Below are 16,543 nucleotides of genomic sequence, written 5' to 3'. Positions count from 1 at the left end.
GCGCCGAGGCTCTCCTGACCTCGTCTCCACTGCGACGAATCCAGGGAGGCGGTCTTCCTCAGCTTCTTCCTCGCCGTCATCAGCTGGCTGCTGTCAAAGAACCGCGGGCAGAAAGGAGCCAGAGGCAGCGGCGCCACTTCGGACTCGCTCCTCTGCTGACGCACCGGGCTGCAGGACGCCGTCTCCGGGGGAGGAAGCAGAGGAGGAGGGGGAAGCGGCGGAGGAGGGGGCGGGGGCGGAGGGGAATCCAGCCGGACAGCAGATGAAGGAGCTGGAAGAGGAGGCAGCGACAGGAAGGGAGGGGGGACGGCGCAGCTTTGCAGGTCGACGGGCGGCAAAGAGGCGCAGCAGCCCGCCAGAGGAGCAGAGAGTTCTGGGAGGTCCGACATGGAGTCGGTCTGAACGCTGACGGCCTGCATGCTCGGCGCCGCCCGCCTCAGCCGACCGGACCTCAGCGTGACCTGACCTGGATAACGCTGAGGGGGAGGAGACAGGAGAGTCAATGGGTGACCCCCAAACCCTCCACGGGTCAACCCCCCCATACAGGTCCAGAGGGGGGTCCAGCCCTTCCCCGAACCGGCTGAGCTTTCACCTGTTTGAGGCTGCGGAGTCTGTCCAGAGTCTTCCGTCTGTCCTGACTCACTCTGGCGTTTCGCTCGGCTTCATCCTCTTCCTCCTCCTCCTCCTCCTAAAACACAGAAAAGCCTTCAGGCTCCTGCTGATGACGTCGTCGTTTCCTTTATCTTCTGACATCGACATTTTTACGGAGCGTTTTCCTGCGGGACGTCTGACCTGCTGCGCACAGGCGCTGCTTCCTCGCCGCTGCAGCGTCTTCTGCTTGTGTTTGTCGATGCAGATTTCCTAATGAGGAACAGAAGCGGCGTGAACCAGTGCGGCCGTCTGCAGGAAGGCCTCGGGGCCGTCAATGCGGCGGCTCACCTTCTTGTTTTTGAGATAGACCTTCTTGGATGTGATGCGGCCTCTGCGGGCCTCCAGCTGCCGCGCCCTCTGCTGGAGCGCGCTCAGTTCTTCTTCTCTCTGGTGTGACGGCGGCGGGCCGGGGTCCTCCACGCCCTTCATGGCGTCGGGGCTCTCAAAGGCGTCGTAGTACACCACCTCGTCCCGGTACTCTGTGGAAATGTCGGATCAGAAGGGTTTGTTTTTTTTCTTTGAGGCAAGGCTTTCTCTGAGGCACGAAGGCGGAGCTTACCGCTCATCTGCCTGCGCAGACTCTGAAGCTGCGCAGTCAGCAGCAGCTCCTCGCAGCGCAGCACTTCGGCCTGAATGTCGTACAGCTGCAGCTGCAGTTCGTAGTACAGCGCCTCCAGCTGGTCCAGCCGCAGCATGGCGCCGTCCCCGCCCTGCAGACTCTGCATCTGAAAACCGCCAAGAAAAACCTACTAAAGAGTGCAGCCGAGCTTTAAGCGGAGAAAAGAGATTTCCTGGTAAAAACATGTCAACAAACCCTCTCTTTATAATTTCAATTCAGAGTTTTCCTTATCAGAGTTGATCCTAATGATATGTGGGGGGCGGAGCTTCACACCCATTGGTTCTATGGACATAATTGACAGAAGTTATGGTGACATCACTTCCTCTTTCAAACTGCGTCTCCTGTGTCATCCTTCTGGAGTGGAAATGTCATCACCATAACCTCCGTTACCCGATGTCAATCATGTCCCAAGAACCAATGAGTGTAAAGCTCCGCCCCCACATAAAAAAGGATCAACTCTGAAAAAGAAAACTCTGAACTGAAATTATAAATTGAGATGAAAACTGAAAGCAAAGAATCCAAAAGTGAATTTTTTCCTTGTTTTTTAAAGCAAAAATAGAAGTCAAATAGTTTTAATGTTGTGTAACAAAGATCAAACGTATAGAGACAAAAAAAAAGTTTAAATCCACAAACAAAGCAAAGTTGCAGAGACATGAAAAGGCGTCCATAAAGCAAGACGAAGCTCCACGAAACGACAAAAAGTTCTAAGGAATACATCAGAACTCTCATGTTCTAAACCAAGAATCTCCAAACTTTTGTGAAACCTTCCGTTAAATTTGGACACTGATGTGGGGTCGCGTCTGCATGATGTGGGGTCGCGTCTGCATGATGTGGGGTCGCGTCTGCATGATGTGGGGTCGCGTCTGCATGATGTGGGGTCGGGTCTGCATGATGTGGGGTCGCGTCTGCATGATGTGGGGTCGCGTCTGCATGATGTGGGGTCGCGTCTGCTTGATGTGGGGTCGCGTCTGCATGATGTGGGGTCGCGTCTGCATGATGTGGGGTCGCGTCTGCATGATGTGGGGTCGGGTCTGCATGATGTGGGGTCGCGTCTGCATGATGTGGGGTCGCGTCTGCATGATGTGGGGTCGCGTCTGCTTGATGTGGGGTCGCGTCTGCATGATGTGGGGTCGCGTCTGCATGATGTGGGGTCGCGTCTGCATGATGTGGGGTCGCGTCTGCATGATGTGGGGTGGCGTCTGCATGATGTGGGGTCGCGTCTGCATGATGTGGGGTCGCGTCTGCATGATGTGGGGTCGCGTCTGCATGATGTGGGGGGGTCACGTCTGCATGATGTGGGGGGGGTCACGTCTGCATGATGTGGGGGGGTCACGTCTGCATGATGTGGGGTCGCGTCTGCATGATGTGGGGTCGCGTCTGCATGATGTGGGGTCGCGTCTGCATGATGTGGGGTCATGTCTGCATGATGTGGGGTCGCGTCTGCATGATGTGGGGTCGCGTCTGCATGATGTGGGGTCGCGTCTGCATGATGTGGGGTCGCGTCTGCATGATGTGGGGTCGCGTCTGCATGATGTGGGGTCGCGTCTGCATGATGTGGGGTCGCGTCTGCATGATGTGGGGTCGCGTCTGCATGATGTGGGGGTCGCGTCTGCATGATGTGGGGTCGCGTCTGCATGATGTGGGGGGTCGCGTCTGCATGATGTGGGGTCGCGTCTGCATGATGTGGGGGGTCGCGTCTGCATGATGTGGGGGGTCGCGTCTGCATGATGTGGGGGGTCGCGTCTGCATGATGTGGGGTCGCGTCTGCATGATGTGGGGTCGCGTCTGCATGATGTGGGGTCGCGTCTGCATGATGTGGGGTCGCGTCTGCATGATGTGGGGTCACGTCTGCATGATGTGGGGTCGCGTCTGCATGATGTGGGGTCGCGTCTGCGTGATGTGGGGTCGCGTCTGCATGATGTGGGGTCACGTCTGCATGGGTGGACTTCAGTCTGTTGAGGGTTGAGCAGATCCTCCACAGGAAGTCCTGTGAGCGACCACGGCGAGTGTCACCTGCGGGTCTGCTCACCTCCTCCTTCAGGCCGTGTTTTTTCTGCTCCAGGCTGATTTCTTTGGCTCTCATGAGCTGCAGCGTTTCCTTGGAAACGGCGTACTGCAGACGCTCCATGCGCTCCACCGCTGCAGCCCACGCCGACTTCCCAAACTTCCTCTGATCCGCTCGCATTCGCTCGTATAACGCTGCAACACAGAGAGAGACGTTCTCCTTCAGGCCAGACTGGGACGGTGTGGAGCTCCAGAACCGACACCAACAACAACCAAAAGGTCAAAGTGGGAGCGTTTCAGCAGAAGAGCATCAGGACGAGCGCTCGGTGCCGTTTACCTTTCAGAGCTCGGGTGGTGGTCTCAAAGAACTTGACCGTCAGGTCTTGAATGGACAGGACGGCGGCGCCGGCTTTCCTCTGCCACTCTTCGTCCTCCTTCTTCAGGCTCTCCACGCGGCGAGGACCCAGGCGCTCCGTCTCCAGGGAGATCTGAGCGGGAGAAGCGCTGGTTAGAACGCGGAAAGACGAGCCTTTCGGCTTCTGCTGCCAGCGGGCGGCACGTTTGAGGCCCGTGGGAAAAACCGGTATGTGATCCACAAACACAGAGATGAATCACTGTGATGCAGTCTGACCATCAGGGAAATCCTGAGACTCTCGAGTAGAAACATGCACACTTCTGTTTTATGTGCACGTGCACGGGCTCAGCAAAGTGGGATTCTGGATTTGCTTTAATGCAAAATACCTTTTGAAGAAATCTCAAAAAACGAATTTACCGCAAAAACAAAGTGAATTTTATCCAAAAAAATCAACTGGATATCTGCTTATTGTGAAACTAAACGGTTACAAAATAAAAGCATCAAGTCAAAGAAAGCGGCCTCCACTTTCTCAGACCTCCGTGTTGAAAACGGCCAGGAGACAAACAGAGTCACAGGTTTTTTCACTAATATAATCGGTTACAATCATCACATTCATTTGCATCATAGAGAGCTAAAAGTCAGAGCTTTGTCCATTAAAAAAAAGTTTTGAAGACATCAAATAAATAAAAATAATCTATAAACTGTGAAAAAGCAAAAACAATGAAAAGGATCATTCTTTCCTTTTATTTAAAACATTCACTTCTTATTTATTGATACTTGAACATTTCAAAAACATAATTTAAACTAATTTTCACTCTACAAACTGACTTTTGCAGATGTAAAGTTGAAGGGAATTCGGATAAAAACCCCAAATTATGTTTTTGACTTTAGTTTGTCAAAACATCCCTAAAAAAGTGCAAACATTTGACAGCAATCCCGATTGTGTGATAAATAATAATATAGGAAATATGTATAGTATAAACATATTTTTAGTTTTCTCAGACATGAATCAACTTACAGATTTAGTGCAGCCTCACTCTGTGAACGTTACGTTTCAAATAAAGTTTTAAAGGTGAACAAATCGTAACAAAATCTAACTTCCAAATTAATTAGAATTATTAATATAGATGTGTTTGAATGTGTTCGCCTTAAATAATTTGATGTTAATTTGATTTGTTTTTTCTAGGCATATCTAAAGTAAAGTAACAGCATAACATTTAAAAATACTTTTTAATTTGAAGTTTCTAACATGCGTCCCAGCTGTGCCCTGCAGTACCAGGACGCTCCACCAGATGGCAGTGATGTTTGTCAGTCCTGCAGCTAAAACACAAACAGATGAGAAGCAAATAATCTGGACTCAGTTTGTCATTTTTCATCAGGTTTAAAGAAAATGGAGAGTATAGAACCTGAACGCCATGTAAATTACCCCCCCCCCCCCCACACACACACACACCCCCACCCCAAATCCAGCATGAAGAACATAATGTACGCCGTCTGGACTGAAGCCCTGTGCGGCTTTGACCCCTTACACACTGGTGCTTTTCGCTCCAAAACGAACAACGGCCATCACCCACAAAACCCGCAGAGGTCCCGACTGTGATCAGTCGGGGCTCGTGAGCGTGCGCACGTGAGCTGCAAGCACAGGCTGTGGTTAAACTGGAAAGGGGGGGGGGGGGGGGCAACAAAGTCCGGAGTGACGCTAGATCCACTCAGGAAGAGGAGGAAGGAAAAGTTCCCCGACGAGCAGCAAAGTCTGTCAGCGCTGGTTTTAGAATGACGGCGAGCGGCGTGAACGGACCGGCGCCGCCTCCTCTTTGTCTGCATCTCCTGAATTCTGTCCGACTGGTTTTATGCAAAGCAGAGCTCCACATAAACAGTTCAACCTTCAACAGTTCAAAACAAACTAATGGTTTGAAGCCATTTAGTTCATTTCCCCCAAATCCTCCTCTGCAACACTGGCTGCTCATTTCATTTTTTTTAATGACTACATTTCCCATAATTCAACATGATTATTTAGTCTAAGATCTGAGGCCCTTTAACCACGTTGATCCTGTTTTTTTTTGTTGCTTTGAATGCAACTTTAAAAAACGTCTCTTACGTCTCTTTTATCAGCTTAAATAAGCTTTTATTGATAGTTACTGAAATGAGGAAGAGTGATGCATAAATTCATTACATTTTAGATTCACACAAATCTTATTTATTAGCTTAAAAACAAAAAAATATCATTTGTTTCATCAGTTTCTTGCATTTAATCAAAGTCTTTTATCAGGATAAAGATTTCTTCACCTTTTTACACGATGAAGCTCAAGTCTTCGTCACAACTGCCCCTCCGGGTGGATACGGGCCGTCGGGGGGGGGGGGGGGGTTTCAAAGTGATTCATGAATGCAGATGTTAACTGCGATATGAAAACCTCAATTTTGTCCTAGTGATGCTTCAGGGTTTTCTTTAGCGAGGACAAACAGCAGCATCCCAAAGCGAAGTCTCATCTAACCCTTAATGTCTGAGCTGAGTACGGGCTTCATGCAGACAGCGATAAGAAGAAAAAGGAAGTTTGATTTACTCCACGAGATAACTTGGTCTCCAAACCTTCCAGCGGTTAAGGAAGAAAGAATCCAGTTTAGCAGCAGAAAGCTGCTTTGGAGCCGCTTTCAAGCCAAGACGCCGCCCTGATGCCTATGGGAGCAAAAGCATCTGCCTTTCCCCACATCAGCATTTAGTCTGGATTAAAGTCCTGGACCTGAGCCGCTCCGGGCCAAGTCCACAGACGGAGAACGAGTTCATGACCATTACAGAGCAAACAGTGACACACTGCAGGAGCATGTGGGGGAGTCCAGCCATCACAGACAGTAGAAACTCCACATGGATGCAAAAAAAAAAAGGATGTTACTGAAACTAAAAAGAAGAATAAAGTTGGATTGGATTCCTGCATAACAATGTCATTGCAGCGTGCACAGAGGAGCATAGATACAGAAGAGCGTGCACAGGTAGCTGCACATCATTTTTAATAGAATTTTACATTTTCTAGTCATTGAGTCTGATGCTGCTGAACGTAAACATCAAACCCCAGGAGTTCAGTTTTGGACAAACTGCTCCTTCTCTGCTCCTCCATCGGTTTGATTGTCTAAATAACCTTTTTAGCAAAAAGGTTTCTACATTGAATATTTAGAAAATGTTCTATAGAAATGCTTGTAGGATATTTAAATAACGTTTTCATTTCAAATTAGTGCTAGCTCCTCTATGCGGGTATTGTATGGCCACCCTCTGTTTCATAGACACTTTTCTATGGCAGAGCCAACCCAACATTTTCATGAAATAGTTCATCTGTAGAAATGAAGGAGACCTGCTGAGTCGGCTCTGTCTGACCGCGGATGATGAGGAAACACAGACGCGTCCTAAAGAGGTGCCACAAACTCTGGTGGTCAACAGCTGAGATAACGCAAACGCCGCCCCGGCCTTCAGAACAAGACGCTGAGCAAACCTGGGTAAATTCCTAAACATTTTTAGAATAATAAACTGTTTTTTGGTTCTCTTTATAACAGATCAGAAAAGCCCATCAAACCCAGTCCAGACTGAGAAAACAAAAGTAGCATGAAGAACATCCGTCCTTCAAATGAAAACTACGAGTAATCCATTCCTACACAGACATTTTAGAACTCAAAATGACAGTTACCCAAAGTGTTTCTCGTCTAGATTCAAACGTAAGAAAAGGAGTTTATGTAAACAAACCTGCCAAGTACCGCAAGAGGAGTTTAATTTACCCCTCTTTTTGCAATTCCCTTCTTATTTATGTAACATTCTTGCTGATTTATTTCAGGAAAAAAAGTGTTTTAATGCACCGAACAACACTTAGCAACACAATCCAACAACAGTTGCACAACGGCTGCATCCTTATAACAACTTTTTAAACATTTGTATAATAATTTGCCTGACGGGCGGAGGCAGAAGCAGCAGGGGGTCACCGTGACAGCCGTTGCCGTGGGAACGCGTTGTCCTTGTGCAGCAGAAACCAGATCTTAGTGTGCCACAGCAACAACATATTTAATTCATGGCTGACCTCTGACCCCACAGGCAACATGACCGTGAAACACAGCAGGGATCCCCGTCAGCCGGACGGGCTGTGGATCAGTGAGATGACCTGACTGACGGAGACTTGAACAGAAACTCAAGGATCCAGAGGAATATTTACCGTTACAGGGCCATTCAACATGTCCTTTATGAAACCACTGAACCGAATCGTGGGGAAAGGGAATCGTAGCATCCCTACTACACACCAGTATGTTTAGATTGAAGATGTCAAACACATGTGGTGGTAAATTTAAGAAGTCTTACTGATTATTACACCAGGCTTAGTATGAGTCAACTGAAAGGGTTGTTACTCGCTCATCAACAAATTAGATTTTTTTTCTAAAAATAAAATACAATTAAAAAAAAAGGGGGGGGGGTTCTGTTTACTTCCAGCAAATGAAGTCAATTCAGTCGCCATTTTTCCGCGATATGGAAGCCGCCATGTTGGAGGGAGACATTGTCTGTAAGCACTGATTGGTCTGAGTCAACCGCTCTCACCAATCAGGAGTGAGCTTGTTGGAAGGCCACAACCCTACTACTTGAAAGCGAGCTCATGAGAATCTGTCAATCAAACATTTGAAATGCTGGAGGTTGGGGCTTCTTTTATTGAGGCATCTGATTGGTCAGTTTATAACTTGAGTAACTAAATAAAATGAGGATTATCAAGAACATGTTAAAAAAAGAAGAGGTAGCAGAGCATAAATTGTTATTCTGACCAATAAAATGATTAACAGCTGTTTATTTCTCTATGGAAATCTATAGTTGTGTCCACCTTCCCTCTCTATTCCCTAACTACTAAAAACTATAGAGAGGGACTATCCAGTAGCCTGAATTTTAAAAGCAATTCAAACGGAGAAACTCCAACAAAAATGGGCAGATCTTTAATATTGTAAAGGTATTACAAAAATAAATGCTCTAATCCTCCTGGAGGTTATTTCACTTTCGCCACTAGATGGCGCATTACACTGTGTTCCAGTAGATTGAGCAACAAGTGCTTTAGACCACAAGTAGTAACTTCTAATAAACTGTTTCGTTAAAAGAGTTTGGAAAATTCCTGCCTGTGAGTCTATAAAGCTGTTTATTTAGTCAGAAATGCATGTTTAGGTCGAACAAGCCTTAGCATTATCCATCCTATGAGAAATATTATTATACGTTAGCATTAGCCGTCCTATGAGGAATTCCATTATAAGTTAGCATTAGCCGTCCTATGAGGAATTCCATTATAAGTTAGCATTAGCCGTCCTATGAGGAATTCCATTATAAGTTAGCATTAGCCGTCCCATGAGAAATTCCATTATAAGTTAGCATTAGCCGTCCCATGAGAAATTCCATTATAAGTTGGCATTATCCGTCCTATGGGAAATTTTATTATACGTTAACATTAGCCGTCCTATGAGGAATTCCATTATAAGTTAGCATTAGCCGTCCTATGGGAAATGTTATTATACGTTAACATTAGCCGTCCTATGAGGAATTCCATTATAAGTTAGCATTAGCCGTCCTATGGGAAATTCTATTATACATTAGCCGTCCTATGAGGAATTATTGTTAAAATGACACTGGAAGTTTATTAGAGTATCAATGATGTGCCACGAACCTTCAGATTGTGTTTTGTAAACTATTTGCAGTTTTACTGTTATACACCATAATTGTTTTAAAGGTCACCAGAAAAGTAAAAGGCATAAAAAAACGATCCCTACTGTTATGGGAAATTTTATTATACGTTAACATTAGCCGTCCTATGAGGAATTCCATTATAAATTAGCATTAGCCGTCCTATGGGAAATTCTATTATACGTTAGCATTAGCTGTCCTATGGGAAATTATTGTTAAAATGACACTGGAAGTTTATTAGAGTATCAATGATGTTCCACGAACCTTCAGATTGTGTTTTGTAAACTATTTGCAGTTTTACTGTTATACACCATAATTGTTTTAAAGGTCACCAGAAAAGTAAAAGGCATAAAAAAACGATCCCTACTGTTATGGGAAATTTTATTATACGTTAACATTAGCCGTCCTATGAGGAATTCCATTATAAATTAGCATTAGCCGTCCTATGGGAAATTTTATTATACGTTAACATTAGCCGTCCTATGAGGAATTCCATTATAAATTAGCATTAGCCGTCCTATGGGAAATTCTATTATACGTTAGCATTAGCTGTCCTATGGGAAATTATTGTTAAAATGACACTGGAAGTTTATTAGAGTATCAATGATGTTCCACGAACCTTCAGATTGTGTTTTGTAAACTATTTGCAGTTTTACTGTTATACACCATAATTGTTTTAAAGGTCACCAGAAAAGTAAAAGGCATAAAAAAACGATCCCTACTGTTATGGATCGATTCAGATCGATTAATCGAGTTTATCCACCCAGCCCTACCAAGTAGTGAGTAGAGAAGAAATTTTGACACAACCTTTGGGATTATGGCTTCTTGGTATGGAAGCATTTGTTTAGCATAATTAAAAATAAAAGTCAAAACCAAAAATTCTTTTTCATTTTCAAAATGAAGCTGCATTTTTTGACTCAACATTAAAATGAAAAAGCAATCCACCCAAATGCTTTTTCATTTTTTTCTTCAACGCCGCTTATTCAGTCACTTAATTAAAATGATAACGAAAGTGGTATTTGACATTTCATTTTCAAAAAGTTCTCTGATAAATGTGTAGCAAATTTATTTCGTTTAGAAATGTCTGATTTGACCATTAAAATGGATTAACAGAAATGCTTTTTCATTTTCAAATGACTCAAAATTAAAATGAAAAATCAATACTTCAAAATGCTTTTTCATTTCTACTTAAAAACCGCTTATTGTGTGTCATAATTAAAATGAAAATGCAAAGAGGGGATTGCATTTTCATTTTAACATCCACCCTGCGAACACTGTCGCATATATCAATTCCACTTAGCATTTCCAGAGGGGAGGCGGGGCGATGACGTCAGTGCTATCTCCGTGTGTCCGGATGCTAACAGACACAGACATGCTAGGAGCAGTGTAGCTTTGTGTTAGCGGCTGAGGAGAGGGCTTTGTGATGGTTGTGAACTCCTGATGATTGTACACAGCTTCTCAGGACTACGTAGCAGCATTTCCGCCTTCGTCGAAACTCTTCCAAGACTAGCTTCGTCTTCGGACCGGCAGCCAGATCGCCGATGGCGGAAGTGCTGCTACGCAGATCTGAGAAACTCTAAACCATCCTATGAATGTGTTTCCAGTGGTGTCCAGACAAAATAAAGGCTGATGTAATTCCCACATGTTTACATCCAAGATGCTCATTGCGGCATTGCCCGCACGGAGTTTTAAGTTCCCCCACGGCTAATGTTTTTAGCACCTATTAGCCTAATGCTAACCCTTCTTTACGGTCCTTGCAGCCAATAAAAAAGTACTGACCGCACGGATTAAAAAAATTATGAGGGAGCAGGCCCTTAATAATAATCATAACAGTAATAACAGGACATTTAGAAGATATGTGTTTGTCCAAACGGCAAACGTTAGCATGGCGAAATCTGCCATTGCCACTTCCTGTTTGGAGAACTGGGGGGAGGGGGGGGCAATCTGTACAGTTCTGATATACAGTCAATGTTTGTAATACACAAATTAGAATAGAATAAAATGGAAATAGAAAAAAAAAGGAAAATTGTGCAAGTATCAGGTTTCAAATGGAACCAACACCAAGGTGTGAGGCAAAAATAGAGGTTTGAACAGAACTGTGGGGAAAGAGAATTGCTGCGTCCCTGGTGAACATCTGTAAACATTCAAATCTTTTCTCTTCACGGTTCCCAGATTTGGGTAAAGTGAAGCAACAATGCAGTTCAGGAAGGAAACCCATCCAGATCTGATTTAATGCCACAAGCTTTCATTTCAGTCTGCAAATCACACAGAAGTCGCCTGAAAACCTTCAAGATTCCCTCATTTTCTGTGTTTTGTTTTATTTTAACGACAGATTTCTCCGTCATGAATGCAGAGGTCAGATAATCCCGCTGCTTTACTCACTTCTACAGCAAGGACGAGAGGCGGTTCTGGTCTTCTTCGCCCCGCCCATGAGGGGGATGCAAACTGCATGTAAATAAAAGGAAAAAAAGCGCTGTGTCCTAAATCCAAACTTCCTCTCCTTCCTGACTCATCAGTTTGAGGGGGAACAGCCCCCAGAGCCGCATTGGCAGCTCATTCATTTGCATGCAGCTTTGTTTTCAGCCGTAGGATCGCCCTGAGGGGAGCAGGTGGTAGAGCTGGAAGAGTCAAACGGAGTTTATCCTTAGGAGAGGAAACCACAACACTAGGGAATTATGGGAAACTATGTCTAGGGGAATGGTTTTCTTCGAAGGAAAAGATTGTCAGGATGAAATACATCCTTTCTTAAAACTACTGGGAGCAAAAAAATAATACAAATTTCCAAAAGTACATTTTGGGACCTCATAAATGTTGTTATTGACAATGGGGAAGGGGGCTGTAGCGAGCAGCAGTGAAAACCGCTGTACAGGGAACCACTTAAAGCTGGGGGTTAATCCAGATTTAGTGCATTAACTAGCACTTCTGGCAGCTGGATGTTTACATGAAGCTCTTTGGGGCGGACTAAAAATAAACTTGGGTGTTTGAGTTCACTGTAACATAGCACACAGGCCAAACGCGTGACTCACTCGTGCGTTTTGGAGGTTTTCTGGACCTCTGATGAAACAGAAACGTCAGCGATGCTGTTGGGTCCCGGTCATGCCGCCGTCATAATGGACAGTTCCAAACACAGAGGCACAGATGTTTGTGTTGGTAATGACAGTGCTGCTGGATGAGCGTGCGGCTTGAGGAATGTGGTTTACAGAAGGACAAGAGAAACACCGTTCACCGGGAAAGCTCCAAACGACAAATATCCTGTCTAGTTTTTCCCTTTCATTAAAGCCTTAGTCACAGCTGCCCCTACGGGTGGATACAAGATGTCTGGGGGTAAAGAAAAATGGGCAAACCTTTACATGGCAAACAGGTAACCTGCGAGAAATATCAAGGTCGTAGACGGCTCAGCGAGAGAAAATGTCCATGCACATTTTTTCTGTGGGTCCTGAAGGGGTCGTGTGACGGGTCGAAGTAAACACTCAATCAACACGTGAGGGTAAGTAAGGTGTCGTACAGATTTCTCTTTCTTTCAAACCCCCCCCCAAACCCTACAGACTAAGTGTGCACTCCTTATGTGCAGCCTGACAGATAGAAATGAGAAGATTACACAGAGTGTAGTTTGTGTGGACTTGCGTATTCCGTGCATCATTTCTGTGGGATCAGTGAGGCCACTATGCAAACCTTAATTATAACTAGAATATGGCGTAAGGGCATCGTACAACAGCGTTATCCTTACGTCATCAATGCATTCAACTTCCATTAGCCTTATGAGCACTTAACACTTATCACGCGGACAACAACAATGGTACGTTTTGCGATTGTCCCTTGAGCCTCAAGGGAACTGCAAGACACCCCCCCCCCTCTATGACCCCCCCCCCCCCCCCCCCCCCCCCCCCCCCACGGGCCGGACAACCCAAAAACCTGCAGCACCCGTGGCTGGTTCTGAAGATCTAGAAGCTGCGTTTACATGGGCAAAAGTCATCGGAAAGAATGCCTGATCGGAAGAAAAATGTGTCATGTAAACACGCCGGTCGGAATAGTCTGCCCCGATCAGACTCGTTCAGATCAAAATTTCTTTCCGATCGAGATAGGTTGGTTATGCCGATTGTTGATCCGATTGTTGTTCATGTAAACGGTTCATTCCGATCGTGTGTCACTACCGTCATGCATAGACGGTGTTTTACTACAGAGAAGCTTTGGAGCTCAAACAGGACCGACCGGCTGCTATGCGGAGGCCCAGTGCGAAGCGCCGCTTCGCCCTCGCCCCGCTGGCTCTTCGCCTCTCCCCTGTCTTACACCCCTCACGAGGGGGGTGCGGGAAAGGGGCATTCCGTGACGTCTTGACCCTGCGCGGTCCACGCTCGGGCGCCGGTGGGCCGAGCGAACTGTGTCTCTGAGCAGAGCAGCTGGATTGATAACTTTGTGTTTGAGGGGAGGGAGGTTGCTTTGCTAGGTGTGCGTTTTGTTGTTTTGTTATGTGTGGGAGACTTGGACTGTGATCCGTCCCGCCGCTCTGGGTTAGCGGCTGCCGGACGCAGGAGAACCGTGTGTCAGAGCAGAGCTCGGACTTCCAGCTCATACAGCGGCTTTGGGGCGGTGTGTGAACTTTTCAAAGCAGAATGTCGCTCAGTCCTTAGAAACTGTTCAAACAATCACGTGGATTTGTGTTTCCAGTCGTGTCCCGACAAAATAAAGGCTGATGTTGTTCCCACACATTTACGTGCAGCCAAGCTGCAGATTGCGGCATATTCCGCATGAGTTTATGTTCATCTAAGGCTAATGTTGTTAGCGCGTGTGTTAGCCTCTCCTGGGAGCTCCGTTCTTCTTCCACAAAAAAAGCACGGACCACACGGATTAAAAATAAAACGATGAGCAAACAGGCGCTTTACAATATTCATTATATTAAAAGCACGTTTGGAAGATCGTCTCGTATTACCGAGCTGCTGCATAAATGTATATGAGAGCAAGGTTTGTTAACTGTGGGACTCATTTCCTTTTACGGTATTTTCAACACTACTGCGTATGCCCAAACGATTTATTCGGACCGAAAAGGAGAGCCATGTGAACGTTTGTTCTAATCAGAAAAGGTTTTTCTGATCCCATGTGCACGGTTGAATATTAATCCGACCATTGATCGGATCAAGATATTTTGCCCATGTAACCGCGGACTGTTCCTGTTTTGCAGATCTCTCTGCTGACTCATTATGTCTCTTTATTCTGACAGACTGAAGACACCTGATCCAGGTAAGAAAGTGCAGGGAAAAGCTGCAGAACAGGGTGGTACATCTAAAGAACCAGTTGGGGCAGCCCTGATTGAAACCATATAAGGGTTTCTTGTTTTTTTAAAGATAAAAAAAAAAATTTCTTGTTTGTAAAATCCTGAGACTTCAAGCTTTTTCCGCATCCAACTGAACAAAAAGACGCGTCTGGAACAAAGACCCTCACAGCAGATGAGAAGAAATGTGACATATTCGCTCACATCTGGCAGAGCTTGTAGAAACAAAAAAAAAACTTCATTCACACAGAAGGGAAGGTTGCTGGAGGACTGATTGCTACTGAATCATAGTCAGCCGTGAGCTCATCTGTAAACCAAAGCAGTTAAGGTGCATTCTGGGAGTTTTTGGGGTTTGGGCCAGGAAGGCCTTCTCAGAGTTGTCTCATCAACACATGAGCTTGATCAGCTTCATGTTTCGGTCCATAAGATCAGAAAAACTTCAGAGCTATATATCAAAGAAGCTGAATGGAAAAAAGTTTTTTTTCATTTTAGTGACCAGACTGACCTTCAGGTGACCTTGTTATTTTCAGAGTGACTCATTCCAGATGTTTCTGAATCTATTATGAATCAAACCTAATTACAGGATTTCAGTAAATATGAAGAAACTGATAGTAAAATTTGTTTTTGACATACTACTCGTATAAAAAAAGTGTTCAAACTTATGTTAATGACTAAATGTTTTACACAACAAAAGGGAAAAAAAAAGGTTTGCTTTGGCATTAATAAAGACTGACACTCATGATTACAAAGGACCGTTTAGACACACTGGAGTGTTCTGGTCATCTAAACAGAAATATTTAGTTTTTAATACTAAGGATTAAAAAGATTTCTCCATTTTCTCCACAAAATCTGATAAAAATAGTTCAAAATGAACATTTTTTGGATCCCATAAGGACCAAGAATGTTTTTAAAAACAGCAAGCAGAGCATAATGCTGAAGCTGGCAGCAGCAAAGCGGCACGTCGGCAGAGGCGACAGGCTTATGATGATGATCGATTATTTTTCAGCTATTCTGCTGGGGATTTGCTGCCGTGTCTGGGATCACTGCTGGGATGTTTGACCCATTTTCATTCGAGCTTTAGCCCCCTGACAGATGGCGTCCGGCAAGGGGAGGAGCTTAGGGTTTACCTTCCAGGTAGTCAGGTCCTGAAGCTGCACAGCAAGCCCAAATCCTCAAACTTCCCCTGCCATGTTTGACTGCTCATTTGAACAGAAGAATTGACTGCTCCCTGGAGTCAACAGCATTGTTGTTCTGTTAAAGAAATGTTAAAGTTTAACCCTTAAACAAGTTCTCCCTCTTAGAATTTTCTAAACCTTCTTAATTCTCAATATTTAAGCAATCAGCAACCCTTTGACTTCTGGATTGAAGCCCATTAAAAAACAAAAGTCTTAAAATCAAGTTTGTCCATTCAGTTGCCGTTTTTCACGTTACAGACACCGCCATGTTTGGACCAAGCCAACGTCAGTAAGCAGGGAATGATCAGAATTGGTCTAACTCAATGTTTCCATGGCAACCATTCTCACCAATCAGGACTGAGCTTGTTGGTAGTCTACAGCCGTTCCACTTGAAAGTGCGCTCTGGAAAATCTGTCAAACGTTTGGATCGTTGGACGTGGCCGCCAGCAGGCACCTCCTTACTTTCAATCGAAGCCCCTGATTGCCCAGTTTAGAAGTTAAACACCACAAAATATATATATATATATACATATGTATGATATATTTTTTAAATGAGGATTACCAAGAAGATGTTTAAAAAAGGCATCAGATCAAGAATGGTTCTGCTGACCAATTAAATGACTGAGGAACAGCTGTTTATTTTTCTGTAGATGTCTACGGGATTTTGGCTTCTTGGAGCCAGCTGGTACTTCCTGTTTAAAACGCCAGCGGGGGGGGGGGGTTGACTCAGTCCAGTTCTCATATACAGTCAGTGGTTTGATCAAGTGCTGTTCCTCCAGTTTTGGACATTCTA

General features: G+C 45.1%; 1 protein-coding gene across 1 annotated transcript in view; it reads right to left on the bottom strand.

Moving 5' to 3' along the window:
* jmy (junction mediating and regulatory protein, p53 cofactor) overlaps positions 1 to 16,543 on the bottom strand; it is a 33,651-nt gene that overhangs the window by 2,215 nt on the left and 14,893 nt on the right. Inside the window, exons 3-9 of the mRNA XM_011481464.2 lie at positions 3,612 to 3,762; positions 3,300 to 3,469; positions 1,211 to 1,376; positions 940 to 1,130; positions 793 to 861; positions 593 to 688; positions 20 to 476 (exon numbers count right to left, since the gene is read on the bottom strand). Coding sequence (XP_011479766.1) covers positions 20 to 476; positions 593 to 688; positions 793 to 861; positions 940 to 1,130; positions 1,211 to 1,376; positions 3,300 to 3,469; positions 3,612 to 3,762 — 1,300 coding nt within the window. The remainder of the gene's footprint in view (positions 1 to 19; positions 477 to 592; positions 689 to 792; positions 862 to 939; positions 1,131 to 1,210; positions 1,377 to 3,299; positions 3,470 to 3,611; positions 3,763 to 16,543) is intronic.

Source organism: Oryzias latipes, chromosome 12 (genome assembly GCF_002234675.1).
Source record: "Oryzias latipes chromosome 12, ASM223467v1".
Classification (NCBI taxonomy): domain Eukaryota; kingdom Metazoa; phylum Chordata; class Actinopteri; order Beloniformes; family Adrianichthyidae; genus Oryzias; species Oryzias latipes.
The sequence above is the reverse complement of the archived record's forward strand: the minus strand, read 5'-3'. Positions and strand labels throughout refer to the sequence as shown.